Source organism: Strix aluco, chromosome 5 (genome assembly GCF_031877795.1).
Source record: "Strix aluco isolate bStrAlu1 chromosome 5, bStrAlu1.hap1, whole genome shotgun sequence".
Classification (NCBI taxonomy): domain Eukaryota; kingdom Metazoa; phylum Chordata; class Aves; order Strigiformes; family Strigidae; genus Strix; species Strix aluco.
The window spans coordinates 31,671,963-31,687,523 of record NC_133935.1 but is presented as its reverse complement, the minus strand read 5'-3'; the positions used below and the strand labels follow the sequence as shown (position 1 = coordinate 31,687,523).

The 15,561-nt window shown below is 37.3% G+C and overlaps 1 protein-coding gene across 18 annotated transcripts in view; it reads right to left on the bottom strand.

The window, feature by feature from the left end:
• The window catches only part of TNRC6B (trinucleotide repeat containing adaptor 6B), a 149,207-nt gene that overhangs the window by 125,132 nt on the left and 8,514 nt on the right, over window positions 1–15,561 (bottom strand). For 10 of the 18 annotated variants that reach the window (XM_074826719.1, XM_074826708.1, XM_074826710.1 and 7 more), the window contains exons 2-4: window positions 15,423–15,510; window positions 7,745–7,817; window positions 2,627–2,725 (exon numbers count right to left, since the gene is read on the bottom strand). In XM_074826719.1, the coding sequence (XP_074682820.1) occupies window positions 2,627–2,725; window positions 7,745–7,817; window positions 15,423–15,456 (206 nt within the window). In that variant the 5' untranslated portion in view covers window positions 15,457–15,510. The remainder of the gene's footprint in view (window positions 1–2,626; window positions 2,726–7,744; window positions 7,818–15,422; window positions 15,511–15,561) is intronic. The other 8 variants (XM_074826726.1, XM_074826711.1, XM_074826723.1 and 5 more) reach the window with 3 other exon arrangements.

Here is a 15,561-nt window from a genome sequence, read left to right as displayed (position 1 = left end):
GGCTAGAAATGAATATTCAGAACAAAGGCTAAAAATGGGGCCTTAATCTGACCTCATACATGATATAATCAAACTTATCATCACTGAAGTAGATGGAATGTGCTTAATCAGCATTTACTAATCTCATAAGACCTATGAGCTGCAGACTCAACTTCTACACTGTTTAAGAGAAGAGCTTCAGAGGAGCTGCTAACATATGAAGTGTTCCAAGTCCTCCTCAAATGTTCATAGGAAATAAAATGCTAAAGACGACGGCTTCTTTAGATATCATTTACAGGCTCAAAAAACATTTCTAGTGAAGGCAAAAGAACAGGTAAATTAAGGTAAATTATGGGATTTTTGAGAACAGAGCGTAAACTGAGTGAGGTCCAAACGGACTGCTGGTACTTAAATATGAGTAAAAAACCACCTAGAAAAACACAAGAAAAGATCCACTGATCTGAATAATAAGTATAACAATAATTATATATTTAGCTTTTATTTACAGATTAGTGTTTTGGAATGGGTAGAATGAGAGAAATGAAAGGTCCAAATGAAATATGAATAGATAGTTATGTTAGTGTCTTTGAAGCACAAAACTAACTTCTTCCAAACAAACTTATGTCATCTGCCTGGAGGAATTGAGGGGAGGAAAAAAATATAGTCCTGACAAAAGGAAAAAAACAGAACTACATCACTGAAGTCTTAAAAAATATTTCTTAGAAAAACTTTATGAAAGTTTCATATCTTTATGAAAATGGCTCAACTAGATCACATAAACATTTGTAAATTAAGGACATAATTTACAACACAACACAATATAGTGGGAAATACTTTGCCCAGTCTTTCCAGGACAAATCCTTCAACTGTTATAGCTATAAAACTCTCCTGAGACCAGAAAAGAGAGGATAATCATTTACAGACTAAAGAAACACTGAAAAATACACTTCAGTAAGTAGTCCTCTACACCACAGGATGAGGAGAAGGACTAGATGTAGTCATGAGTTTTTTGCTTAATATATACTGATCCTATACAGCTCTTTCCTTAATAACACTGAATACCGGATGTATGATTCCAGATCTCCCATGATCTCTAAATGATGACTGTTTCAAAGCAACACTGCATACACACTTTGGTATTCAAAGTCAGTCTAAAATATTTGTTTTGAAGTTTAAGCCCACTAAATTTTTTTGAACATCTAATGCTGGGATAGAGATACAATCTCCGCCATTATATCCAGAATTAAGAATGCCAAAGAAAAGCATACCTTCCACTGGAGGAGAAGGGTAAGTTTCACAAGAGAGTTACTTTCAATCTATTTCCTGCCACACAGACAAAAAAATGAAAGCTATGTATCCATATATATATTCACACATACATACAGGCACCTGTGTTTATATACATAAATATGTACACACACAGATTCTCTCTGTTTGGTGAAAAGTAAGCACCAGTAATCATGCTAATAAAAATCAGTAATTAATTGCACCATCATGTTTCCTCTCACATGTTGTCTATCCCCCACTGAACCTTGTAATCACACCCTTGTCAAGAGATGCATTCAACAACCTGTATGGCAGCAGGTACATCTACTGATGTGTTTTCAATTGTCAGCTCCTAATCTAGTGAGACTTCCTTCAAAGCTACTTAAATTAACACAATTCCTAAAATACATGCAGGACAATTGCCAAATCCTTTCTCTAATAATTAACCACCTCCTAACTTGATACCTTCAGCTCGAAAAATGTTTTGTTCTATTAGAGCATAAAACAATGAGAACATCTCTTGAAATAAACTCCAGCTAGATAACAACAAATTTTAATTTTAGTCCTCCAGGTTTTTTTGCTTTTTCAGCCAGTCTCTTACACAAAACTACAAGCAAGGTAACAATGATTCAGATTTTTGTGAAATTTAGGAGCCATATTTTAAACACAGATCAGTTGCAAAGTTAATACTAACACATTGAGATAGTGAGGACTATAAAATAAATTTATAAGCCTATTGAATAATATGATAATCACTGTGTCATTATGCAAACCAAAGAAATTAGTTACTCAATATCTGCATCTTCAGGAAGCAAAAAGCAGGACACAACCAACATTATATTCAACACCACACTTCGTAGCCTCTTGTCCCAGTGAGGTATGTTGAGAATCAGAGGTGCCTTTAAAAGCAACACACTATCCAGTCTCACAACAAAGCACATGCTGGCAAGTACAAGGAAACAGGAAGCAGAACACCTTGAATATAGGTCAGTCAGTAATCCACCAACACTGACACCTGCACCTAAGGGCCCACATGCCTAATTCCTTAAGTCACTTGAGAGGGTGGGTGGGTAGGACAGAAAGCTTGACAAGCCCTTCCAGTTCTAACAAATGGAATACAATCAAGGTTAGTATTTCTTTATAAAACTCTCCTCTTTCCTTCCTGAGAGTGCCCAAAGACCCATGTTCCAATCCTTAATAGACAGCAAAAAAGCCTGTCTTTCTAAAGGCCTTTATTTTTTAAACGTCTCCAGGGTAATAAATATTATTTACTTGCATGCAGATATTTATTAAAAATGCCACCAGCAGTCAGTGTTCACTCCATGTATTTCCCACTTCAGCCAGGCAAGCTCTGGTTCCTCCAACACACAGTGGCATTTACCTCACTGACCTTGGGACTGCCTTCCTCCAGTATTTCTCCCTCATCAGTTTGCATGGGAACAGGATCTGTGCAAAGCTCTGCAGAAATGCAAAATACTGCCTAAAAGATAAAAAAGAAAGATATATTTTAAAAACAATTATTTTTTTTTGCCTTTAACAGTGTTATGCGAGATTGCAGTGCACGTAAATAACAATTCTAGGCTATGAACTTTAATGTTCCCATTCTGCACATATTCGCTGAATTTATATGTCTTCACAAACAAGATGGCTGTTATTCAGGATAAGACATAACTCTACTTAATTAAGAGAAAAAGAGAACCTACTAGGAATATACTTTCTTTTAATTTTAAAATATGTCATTGCTGAGTATTTAACGTACTCATTGTGTTTACTCATTAAAGCTACAGTCAGTAAGGAATAATCACACAGACTAGACCTGAGCAATACTTACTTACTAGGAAATAGCTTTTTTTGCAAATATAAGCTTCACAGACTCAGTTTACAGACAATCTAAAGGTTATTAGTTTGAAAAATTGTTAGACTTTCAGTGAACCCACAGTACCTCTGAAATCTTACTTTAGGGAATTCTTCCTTTTCTTCATTTTAGAAATGAATACATTCTAGGCTCTAAATGATTCAGGGAACTGATAAAAGTCATTCATGCTTTCAGTTGACATTTCCAATCTAACCCAGGTCAACAGCTCCCAGTGTTTCCAATATTCAACGCTACTTGGTAACTTATTTTTAAATTTGTTTGACAGTGTCACTGAAGTTCCAACTGAATAAAATCTATACCCCAGAGTCCATTCTTAGAATTGTAAAGTAACTTACAGCAATACACTTAGGGAGACTTTGGTTGCAAAGATTAGAACGTCTTCTACTCCAGAGGATAAGCCACCTTTCAGAGGTAATGGATCAAACGAATCAATTTAGGAGATTAAATGCACCAGCATAAATTCAGCAGGAATCTCTTGCTCTCAAAATGCAAGACGTAAGCTATCAGCAGATCTGTAACATTCCAGGTATGGAAATGCTCACACTGAGTTAAGAATTCTCTTAAAGTCAAGAACTGTTGGCCTTTAACAGCTGTCCCTCTCAAGATGCTGTAATTCTTCAACTGCACCAGCATTTAAAAGCCATTTAAAGTCTCTCCATTTCATTTTTGCACCTCAGCCACAGAGCTCATGACTCTACTGTCACCTTCACAGCAGCAATCCCAAGCATGGAAACTGACAACTTCAGGAGTGCAAACAGTAATGAGGTCAAAAAAGAGAAAGCTTGGAATTGTTCATCTGGATGCACCTCCTTCATTTCATGGTTAAAGCCTGTTCAACAAGGTAAGGCTGTCCGCACCGCTAACATCTTCTGTATGTTGTGCACAAGGTAGACAACATCTTTCATGGCTATTAAGTTGACACAAGGAATGAAGAACATGTTCTACAAACATAAAGGGCCTGAAGCTACAAAATGTTACATACAACTTATTAAATCTTATAAAACCAACAAGTTGTTATGTTCAGTAATATATATTCTCATGTAAAGCATAAGATCTGTAAAGACTTACAGCATAGTAATTTTCCTTTTCTGGGGAAAGGGGAATGAGGATAAAACAAAACTCTCACCCAAATCCTCCTAAATATCCTGCCTGCAGCATATAATCAAAAATCGTAAGTATCAAATGCTAAGCAAGACTTGTATCATGCATCTATGCCAAGATCCCCCTGCATGTAAGTAGTATGTCTTGCTGCCGGGCTATCTTGTGCTGTGGAGCAGGCAGGGGGAGGACAGGCCGAGCAGTCCCTGTCCATGGTACTTCCCATGCGAAGCTCCTGAAACCCGCTCCAGGGCTTCTGGGGCTGGGAGTTTCTGAGCATGATTTTGCAGTATCAGATTCAAGTTAATTGGGAATCTCCACAGATTGTTAGACAGATAGTCTGATGTCTAATGGCCAAAACAGCTTTGGCCAGAAGAATTGCTGTGGCACTAAACTGACTTCAAATCAGAGAAACAAGCAAGACTGAACTTGAGCTACAGAAGCATTAAAGAAAGATTGTAAAATAAAACCAGACCAGTCAGGTCAGGCCAAGACCATTGCAAGGACAGGTCACTGTTCATTCAGAGCGCTGGAAGAACGCAAATATGAACCTCCATGTTTATTTTCTGAGATACCCCTATATCCCTCACTATCAGAGGAATGGAAAGTGGCAATATTTGACACCAGTTTTTGTATATTACTCCTGGAAGAAGACAAAAAAAACTACCAAGCAGTGCATCTCAAAATAAAAAAGTCAGCAGAACTAGGAAATAAAAAACGGAAAGGCTACATACAAGAACAGAGATAAGCAAGGTCTCCCACAGAGGACAGATTAAATACACTGGAACTATCTATAGCTCAAAGATCAGAGCAGGAAATAGAAAAACAGAGAGAGATCTATAAAAAAGCAAATGTAATAGAGAAGGAAAAGAGAGTTTATTCACTTACTCTTCATTTGTCCTGTATTTCATGTTTTATCAGCTTTAATGTTCAAAACATGTATCATACTATTTCATACAATGCTCAGTTAGAGTGAACTCACTCATGTGGGATGGTAAGAAGGTGGAAGTTTTAAAAGGCTCTGTAATCTACTGGGGGGGGAAAAAAGAAAAAAATCACAAGGGGAAAGGAAAATCCACCAAAACAATCTTGCAGCTGGTGGAGGAAGATCCTAAGCCACAGACTGCAAGAAGTTTTGCTGAAAACTACCCTTCTGTGGTATTTTTTCCCATTGCATTTGCTTCTGGCTTCTTTCAGGAGACAAAACATCAGGCAACAAAGTACAAGTCAAATTCAATACTATCACTTTTATGTTCTTTCTATGTACTGAATCCTTGATTCCCATGGTCACTGGCACAAGAATGCTGCATTTCAAAGTTTATTTTTTGCCAAAAACAGGCATTTGCAGATTCCTGAATCCATAGGAAACCACCTCTGTGGCAGACTTTTGTAGCAGTCATTTACAACTGAGGATGACTTCTCAGCCAACAAAGTCACTGCGTAGTGCCAGCATGTGAAGAAATAACGTCATTATTCCATGTTGTTGACACTGCCTCTTCAGCTCAACAGCTTCTGAGCAGAGGGCTGAATGTCACATATAGGGTAATTTGTTTTGTGCACAGAGGATAGACAGGCAATCAGAATTTGTACTGGTGTCCTATAGGACTGGAAAAAATGCCAAATGCCAAAAGGCCTTTATTTACTTATTTCCAATATTTATGTGATATGCTGTGTTCTCAGGGGATAAAAATACATGAAGTTTATAGACAGTCTATTTAGATTTTCAGATCAAACGTCTACCAACAAAGTCGTTCTTGGAAAAGGTCAAAAGTAAGATAATCATCTTCTTCCATTCTTGCATATATCCACCAAAACTACTTCAGATGGGACTGGAATCACCTGATGTTTTTATTTGCCTGATATTTTCTAGAAAACTTAACCAACTTCAGCTTGAGTGAGAACTCCAAGGAAGGTCTGACAAATAGCAATGCACAGGTATGTCCGCATATGATGTAGTGGATGCACATCTGAAGTTAGGAACAATTTTTATTTAACTCTTTTAAATATCATACAACGATGAGAATCTATTCTCAAAGGTAAAACCACTCGCTAATATGAGCTAGCTGTAGTTCTTACAAACTTTAATACCTACTACAATATTGTCCTGTCATAAAACAATATGGCTTTGGGACAATCCAGTCTGATATTTAGTCCTATTTATGTTCCATCTCATTCTGCAGCAAAGATGCACACATTTCATTCAGTGTCATCAGGATGATGGATACAGCTATCAGTCGTAAATTCAGTGTAAGCAGAACAGTGCAGAGCACCTTATGGATACTATCTCATCACTATGGCATTCTAGCACACCAGCAGGTAAAATCCGAGCCAAATTTCCATATACTTATAAATCCCTGAAAAAAATCCATGTCAGTGAACAAGGTACTTCCTCAGGCCTCTTTGTACCCCACTTAGAAAGGTCCACCATTCAGAAACACAAGGTTCTCATTAGCAAGAAAGAGAGCTGGAATCCAAATATCTTCAAATTTGCTGTTCATCAAACAAGCATCACTGGAACTAAGCACCTTATCCAATACATGGGCCTTTCATACAGGAACACTTTTTTTTTCCAGACTGCCAGCAGCAATCAAATATGGACTAAAGAGGAAAACTGTTCTTCAATTGATATAGAAGAAAAAATTATTTCAAGCTTCTGAAGAGCGCAGCTGCAAGAAAAGCACTTATTAATGGAAAAACAATTGTGGTTCCTGTGAATTCCCAAGTCTAAATTGGATATGGCCCACTGAAAAACCCCTGAAAGGCAGGAAGGCTGTGCAAACTGTCACCATTACAAACAGCAAGCAGAAATTGAAGATAGGTCCCAAACTCTCGCACAAGAGCACAGAGCAAAAGAGGCACACAAGTGCTCTTCAAAGATGGTGTTACATGGCATACTTGAAAAATGGAGTTAGAACAAGGCAGTACTGTACTGAACTATGTCTTAAATGAGACTGTGCTTATTTGACACAATCGTATTGGTACATGATTGCAATCATTATTCTCTATCTAGGTACATAGACAAAAAAGTGTTCATTTTTAACAGGTGGTCTAACCATAATATAGCTAATTGCTACAGCCTTACATTACATTTGAGTTTAAGAACATACAAAACCAACATAAAATTAACATACGGAAAAAGGACAGAATATTTTTTGTCATTTTAAATGTGAGTTGAGAGGTACTGAGATGAAAGCAAGAGCGTCCAGAAGATATACAAAACTCAAATGTAACTTCATTGCTTGTAGGAATTAATCACATCCTGGTTCCAGTGACTTTAAAAGCTCATCATAAATTCATTAATTTTCAAAGAAAATGATCATATGCATCAACATTAGCTGACAAAAACAAGTAGCATCAGACAGTTACAGAGAAAAAACTTCACACCCAAACCCACAGGAAATAACACACTAGAAAGTATATGAAAACAGCAACATATCCTATAGTTGGTTAAGAACTAGTATAGGCTAATGTTCTTCTCACCTCCAACTTTCAAGAACACAATACTGAACTTCGGTTGATTTTTACCTTTGACAGTTTCCAAGGGCTGCCAAAGCCCACAAGGATCCGTCCTGGCTACATTCAGTGCAAAAACGAAACCCTAAAAGGAGACAAAAAAAAAAAAATCATTTAAAAGGTCAGCCAACTGTGGGCATTACTAGATAAAAAACATATAAAATCAAACGTCAACTGTCTCCAAAGCTCACAACCCTTACTCCCAAAGCATTTAGAAAAAGCCATATTCATCTTAATAAAATCATGTAGGGTAAACAAAAAAATTGTAATCACAAAAGAATCCTCTTGCTCACTCGCTCCCTCCCTCCCCCCCCATAATTTATGCAGTATTGGGGAGATGGGGGAAAAGAGCTACAGTTTGGGTTAGTTAACAAGAGAAGCACCATTCTCCTCACTATTCTTCCACTTCAACTGCCACTCCAGTCTAGGAAATTATTCTTCAAAGGCAGGAAACTTACATATTGCAAAAAGCATTTACTTGCTGAGCCTTAGGCTCAAATTTAGGCTTGAGTTTTAGCAAATTTAGGCTTTTACAGAATAAAGTTGCACTACTTCTGGAAATGCATCTTTACCTCAGAGAAAAATGTTAAAAACATAAAACTGTTTATTGCTTATTGCATGTTTATTACTCACCCATCACCAAACAAATTTGACCAACAATCAGTTCTGAGAAAAAAATAAGAATCCTTATACTGTGACCCACTAAACCATTTAAGAGGTACCTTACACCTGTATCTATAGTATTTAGTCTGCTGGCTGATTAGCTTGCTCTAAATCTTCACTAAATACTATAGGTACGAGCCTGACACTGAAGTCTATCAATGTATCTTGCATAGTGCTGTATGACAGAAATCTGAAACCGAGATTGAACAGGAAATTCCCCTTCCAAGAACTGTCACTGTCAGATTTGCCATTGGAACCACTTGAAAAAAAAAAACCACAACAGCTAATATTTCCTCAAAGGTATAATGGCAATGTAACAGCAATACCTCATAAAATGAATGCCACTGTTTAGACTAGGCATTGCAAATTCTACTCATGCTGCAAATGTTATTTGTTCAGCAGCAAGTTACACTTTTGTCATTAATAATCATCATATTATTCTTTTCACCACAGTTTTAACTGTTTGCTTACTACATATAGTTACAAAACTTAACTGTTTGTTTTTCATCCAGAAATGAACATGTAGTCAAAGCAGATGTGCAACATGCTCGGTCTTTCCAATCACTCTGAAGTAGTTTTCCAAGTGAAAAATCTACATTACATACATCATGACCCTAATATTACGATGTCCTGAAAGTATTAGCAACCTTAGAGTCCACACCTAAATTGAGAATGTTTTTACCAGGCAAGGCCTTTTAAATCATTGTTAGAAACTAAGGCTCTGGAGACAGAAGTCTAATAAAACTCAAGCTCTTGATTACTTTTACAATAAGTGAATGCATACCCTGAAATTAGTAAGAAGCCATAACATTTACTACTTCGTAATATTTCCTCCACTGAAAAAAATAAGCACTGTTCTCATCTTAGCAAACTAAGCAAGTTGCATTTACCTGGCTTCACTAGACAGTAGGAGATTAAGGAAATACTTCTACTACTGAAATATACTGAAAATAATATGCAGAGGCAGGAGTAATCCACCCCGTTGTCTAAGTCTTCAATTTTCCCTATTAATTTCTAAAACTCTAGGAAAAATAAAGAAAGAAAAATTGATTCCCTGACGGAATATTAAACTATCATCCATCTCCCTAAAACATCTCAGAAATATCCAGCCATGCCATTTAATACACTATTATTAATCTACGCAGTCAAGTACACAATATTTTATAGGTGGAGTCAAAGGCTGTTGTTGACTTAGCAGTTTTATCATGTGTTTCTGACACATACCTCCTCCAATAAGAGTATCAGCCAAAAAGCAAGACTAATGAAGTGTCTGTGCAGTTTTTGACAGTGTATGATCTGAAGCTGGAGAATAGGAAATACTGCAGAACTGGGCCAAAAACCAGCTTTTCCCAGAAAGGGTTTGTTGCAGGCTTTATACTGCAATACCATGACATTACTATCTAGCAAAAGCATTCAAAGTTCCAGCCAAACCACATGCTTATGGACCACTAATGTCTCTATGGGAAAAGAGAGAACTGCTACTAATTACCCCAATAATCTGTTTTATCTCATTACAGAATCTTATTCATGAAGAGGAATATGGATTCCTATCCCTAACTGAAAAAACCCTCTCGCCAGTACCCGTCTAACTTCTAATAGATATAAGACAAGACCGACTGTCCTCCTCCTGTTACTCTTGACAAATTTAGGCCTATGTTTCTAGAGCAGTAATAATGTTAATTAGCAAAGTCAAAGTGGCACAAGAGAGTAGAATCTAGTGAAAACAGTTTGGGTTAAAAGACAGAACACGTAGCCGAGTAGGACTGCAAAGACTTTACAGCAAGGAGATTCTCAAGTGTCTACCACAGTCAGAATATAATTTAAATACCATGCATACATCTCCTCCTAATTCAAATCCTCAGACTAAGCATCTACTTCTGCCAGCAGCCAGGGCTTTAGGACACATCAACGCGTTTGCCTGGACTGCATAGAAAAAATTTTAGCCAGGAAAGCAGACACAGTTTGATTAGGTAGCCAGAGGGGAGGAAAAGGAAAAACAAACAAACAAACAACCCACCCACAATTTATGCATCATTTCTCTGATAGAAGAAAGGAGCAGACCTCCCCCTTCCCTCCAAGAACTGCGACAGTTCATAACCAAGTACTCATCAGCTAACTACAACACTTACTAACTAATTCAAGCACCCAGGCACACTTAAAGATCAGACTCAGTTTCTATTATCTTCCCATAGCAGAAACAATTCATTATCCCTGCATACTCCTTTTTCACAGATATTAAGTCTTGCCCTGGGAGACTAGAACTATATGCACGTGCAGTGTAACCCCCCCAAATATTCTGTATGTATTTCTAGTTCCAATACAGTCAAGTGCAGCAATTTGCTTAGGTCGGTTAGGGAATCTACGAAGCAGCTGAATATCCTGTACAGTCAGGACTCCTAAGCTAGCTTTTTTTTTTTTCCTCAAGTATTTTTTAAGGGTGCTGCACATCTTCCCACATTTGCACTCCAAGTTCCTTACTTGCAGCAAATACCTCTTTTCTGGTCACCTCATGTAAACTGCCTCTGTAGGTACACCAAAATATTCCAGGTGCACAGAACTGAAAGGAACAGGCTGCCATCAGGAAAGTGTTTTCTTCAAATTCTCCCTCCCAACCTCCCATCCAAATCTGGAGGAAGAGTAAACACTGGTAGCATGTGTGACAGTTTCCCACTGACTATGAGATACGACAGAACAGTAGGAAGCTCTAAAAATATAGTTTCTATTCACAACTGGGAAAAAACATGGAGTGAAACTCATTTCTTCTATAAGAACTGAAAGTGTGTATAAGAATAAGCGTGTTCAAGGAAAGTGATTATGTAACTCCTGAATATTAAATATTATGTGTAAAAATGAATTCCCTTACCTACTAATTGCTGGGTATTTAATCCTATTTTGAAAGAATAACGTACCAGCAGCACTGAACTAGCTAACGCTCAAGCCCATTTCAAATCATTCAGAATCTACAACCCTGTCTTAACCACAGCTAGAATTAAATACTTCAATTTTGGTTTTGCAAAACATAACCAACTTCCAGGAATAAAAAGAGGTCCAGATATACTGGTTTACCACTATACATCCGAGTTAACATCGCTAAAACCTAAATTATTCCAGTTGCCATTATATAGGCACCATAAAAGAAAGGTTTGTTGTGAAGGTAATCAACAGGTGGCATGTCACTGCATCACCTTGTTGACTATTGCTCATGCTTTTAATGCACAGCATGATCTAGTGACAAATTATTCCTGACATTGGACTAGCTGCCATAAACTGAGTATTTTTTTCCTGAGTCTCTAGCATTAACTAAGAGTCTTCCAGGCATGATTTCCACTCAAACAATTTCTAACTAGCAACAGTACATCTGGAGACAAAAAGGGGTTCTTTGCTGCCACTGTGGTTTAACTGTCCCCTTGCTTAGTGGATAAAAGTTTGACAGCAGCAAATTTTAATCTTAAACTTAGTTCTGACTCATGTTGCAGAATGATTCTGATAAAGCAACCAAGAGCACACTCTCTGTTCAAAAGGCCACAAGCTGTCTAAAAACATCACCCCACAAAAGCCAGTTGTTAACATAACTACACAAGACCATCACATACCCAGTTAGGATATTGGGAAGTTGGCTTAAAGTCATTCATGACTTCAAAACAATACAGAAGTCAGTCATGTTTTTTTCATCTACAGCACACTGTCACTGTAATGATTTACTATAAAAATTATCCAGGACAATCCAGGTCTCACTACGGTAGTCTTTCTCCACTTCACTTTTCAAGACTGAAGAGGGAAATGTAACTTGTAATTAATTAGAAACAATTCGGCAGAGGAAGAAGGGATGCTACTGGTGCTTAAGAGAGGATTTACAATCTCTTTCACACTCTTTTAAAACCATCTCTTTGCATTAGTTAGATGGAAGGAAATCCAGGAATGATTAGCACTTCAAGGAAATACAAACTAAAGATATGACTCTAAACAAGTAGCCAGGAGGAATGGGAAAATGCAGAAATCCTCAGCTTCTTACAAAAAAGAGCAAAAATCCAGAGAACAGCATTCAGCAACAGCAGCTGAGTACTCCACAAAATCACCATGGTGTTCTACAGCAAAACATGACATGGGATAAAATGTCCGTTATGTTTAATTCAGCGTTGGCTGCACAACTTCATGTTTTGTTCAATATTAACTTTTCTGCACTGTCATTTTTTGTACTACATGAAAAATGATTCAGCTGTTAATGTAGATATGACACAGCCACTTTCAACGACAAGATAAATAACTAACTTGGAACAGATATCACGTACATTAGTCCGTTCTGCTCTTCTAAGGGAACATGAGAATAGAAGGACTATACAGAAGTTATGTTATTAACCTATACGTATAAAACACAAGCCCCAATTCATAGCAATTAAATCTTTTCACATCAACAGCCCAAATATAAATTAGCAAACCACTTTCGTAAAATAGAACAATCCTGTAGATGTCACTTTTTTTGTTAAATGGACAATTACACAACATGATCTGCTCAAGAAAACAAAATCATTAGTGAGTTTAGGTTTTTGGGGTTGTTTTGTTTTGTTTTGTTTTTTTCATTAAAGAACATCTCCCTTTTTGACTCAATGTTAAGGAGGACATGAGAAGAAAGTGCAAAAGGATACTTCTCAAATCACATTTATGGGGCTTTTTCTGAGCAAACTAGTAATATTTCTTAACTTGTGCCTATATCTTTTAAAAAGTAAGAATTTCTTTCACTTGATCACCTGGCTACTGGATCATCAGCTTCAAAAGCAGGATAAGGAAAGGCAGCCCCGACTGCACAAAAATGGTCTTGTCAGACTTTCTAATTAGAAAATCCTGTTTCTAGCTCTTGAAACTGAAGAATGCCTTGAAACACAAGCTGAAGACAGAACATTGCATCGCCCCCTTCCCAGTGCTCCAAAACATTTACATAAACAACATTTAAAGTGCTAAGTGTTTCTCCTCCCACTAAAGGAAAAATAAATTGAAAAGTGTATTTTTAAAAACGTTTTGCTTACACCTTTTTTCTACTTTCTACTGCACGCAGAAGCATAAAAATTCACTTCTTTCCTGCTCATACTGATCTTACTAAAGAATCTGTTAAAGGTAACAGTGAACATAAAAAGTATGTGTCTCTACTTTGCCTCAGCAGCCTACACTGTAATCAAGGTTACATGCCAACTATTATCAGCCCAAGGCTGCCAACTGGTTAAGTTTTCCGAAGTCCTTTGTGCTTTGTCCCACTCTATCTTTCCAGTGTGGCTGAAGCATATATACACACATACGTTTATATACATATGCAAATATATGTGTGTACATACGTTTGTATATGTAATTAACAACGTATGTATATGTAATTAACATCCTCAAGATTATTTCTACTTTTTCATCTTCCAAGTCCTTCAACAGTCTACCATAACGTTTATGGAAACTATCAAAACTGAGGTTGTTGGGAGTACTCTATCTTCACTGAGCAACAGTGTCTTCTTGACAGCAGCACAGTTTTGTGTTTTGAGTTTTGGTGATGGCTGGAGCATCTAGCGATTAAAACATGATGAGTTGAGAATACTGGCTACTTTTCCAACTCTATATCAAAGTTTCACCCAGTCAACATGATGAAAATTTATCAAAGTTGGAAACAAACTTTCACTACAGAAACCTCAGCCTTTTCAACTGGTTCTCTTAGGTCTTAAAACTAATGCTTTTCAGGCACACAAAAGGGCTATTTCACACTGCTAACTACTTGATAATGGTAGCAATGCTCGGAATCCTAACGGCACATAAGCAGTCATTACCATGAGTATTACAACTATCTCGTAATTTAATGGTGCCCTGATGGCAAAAACGAGGATGCAGTCAACACACTCAAAATTCCAGCAATCTGTGCATACTAGCTTTCCCAATGATTCAGCACTTATGGAGAAAAACCAGTACAAGCGTCCCAAGCCTTTATTTCAGGACACTTGCAAAATAACATAAAGTCTTCAGAATACGGAGAATTTCAGTTTCCTGAAGGAGAGGTGAAGAGAAGGATCGGGGATATTATACTAGACCAGTGACTTGAAACATTTTTCTCCATCTTACGAGAAATGATGAGAGAGAAGCCCGCTTCTCAACAGCTCAACTTTAACCCTGAAAGCTATAAATAACTCCTTTACTGCTGATAATCCCAACAGAATCATCCCATCAGATTGTTTATACCATGAACGACAACTCAGGATTTAAGGTTTCCTTTGGAACCAAAAGTAACAGTCATCAAGTCCTATATAACAGTACACTTATCAAAACCAGCAGTAGTAACTAAATTAAAATTGGTAAGGTAGTAAGCAGGCATGCACACAGGAAAGGGGGAAGGGTGGCTTTGACACGTTTAAATAGCAGCTTCAGCAGTTACAAGAGTTAAAGACAGCACTACTAAAAATCATTCAAATGCATCATAGGATTGGAAGATACTGCACTTTTCAAACTTTATTTCTTACTATCTTCCTGTATCATAATTAGAAGAGTATCGAAGTTTCCTCTGTTCAACTATCCTTTTGTTATCTTTCACAATAACAGCTGCATTGTTAGGAAATTCACACCAGTGCGGTAATACTGGTGCTAGCTCCTGTAGCAGTCAGGACACACAGACACCCATACCCTGCTGCACAGAGAAGCTCTAGATCCCGGCCCTACACCCTGTAATGCAGCTTTGGGTAGACGTTTATAGTCAGTCTGAGCCAAGACAGAGCCACAAGGAGGGCCGAGGGGGGGTGGTGGAGAATGAAGCTTAAATCACAGCTTTTATTTTTCACTTCACTCTTTGCTAGGTTACACCCCAAAATTTTCCAAATGAATGTTCCATATTTATCACACTGCTGATCATTAATAACTGAACTTTTTGTTTTATACAAAGACATTTTGACTTTCTACTAACATGACTATATATGCAGAGAAGTCCAAGATCTTAACACTATTATTGTAAAAGAAAACAAATACTGAGTTGTTAAGCAAATAGTTCTAAACTATAATTGCAAACACCAACCTTCAACATAACCAGCTGCCAAGTTCAGCTTCATCAATATTTATAGCTTGACATCAGTCTGAATTGTACTTTTCAGCTCTTTAGGCACCTAAGAAAGGAACAGGAAGCTAATTTTCAAATATCTGCTTTATATTCAACA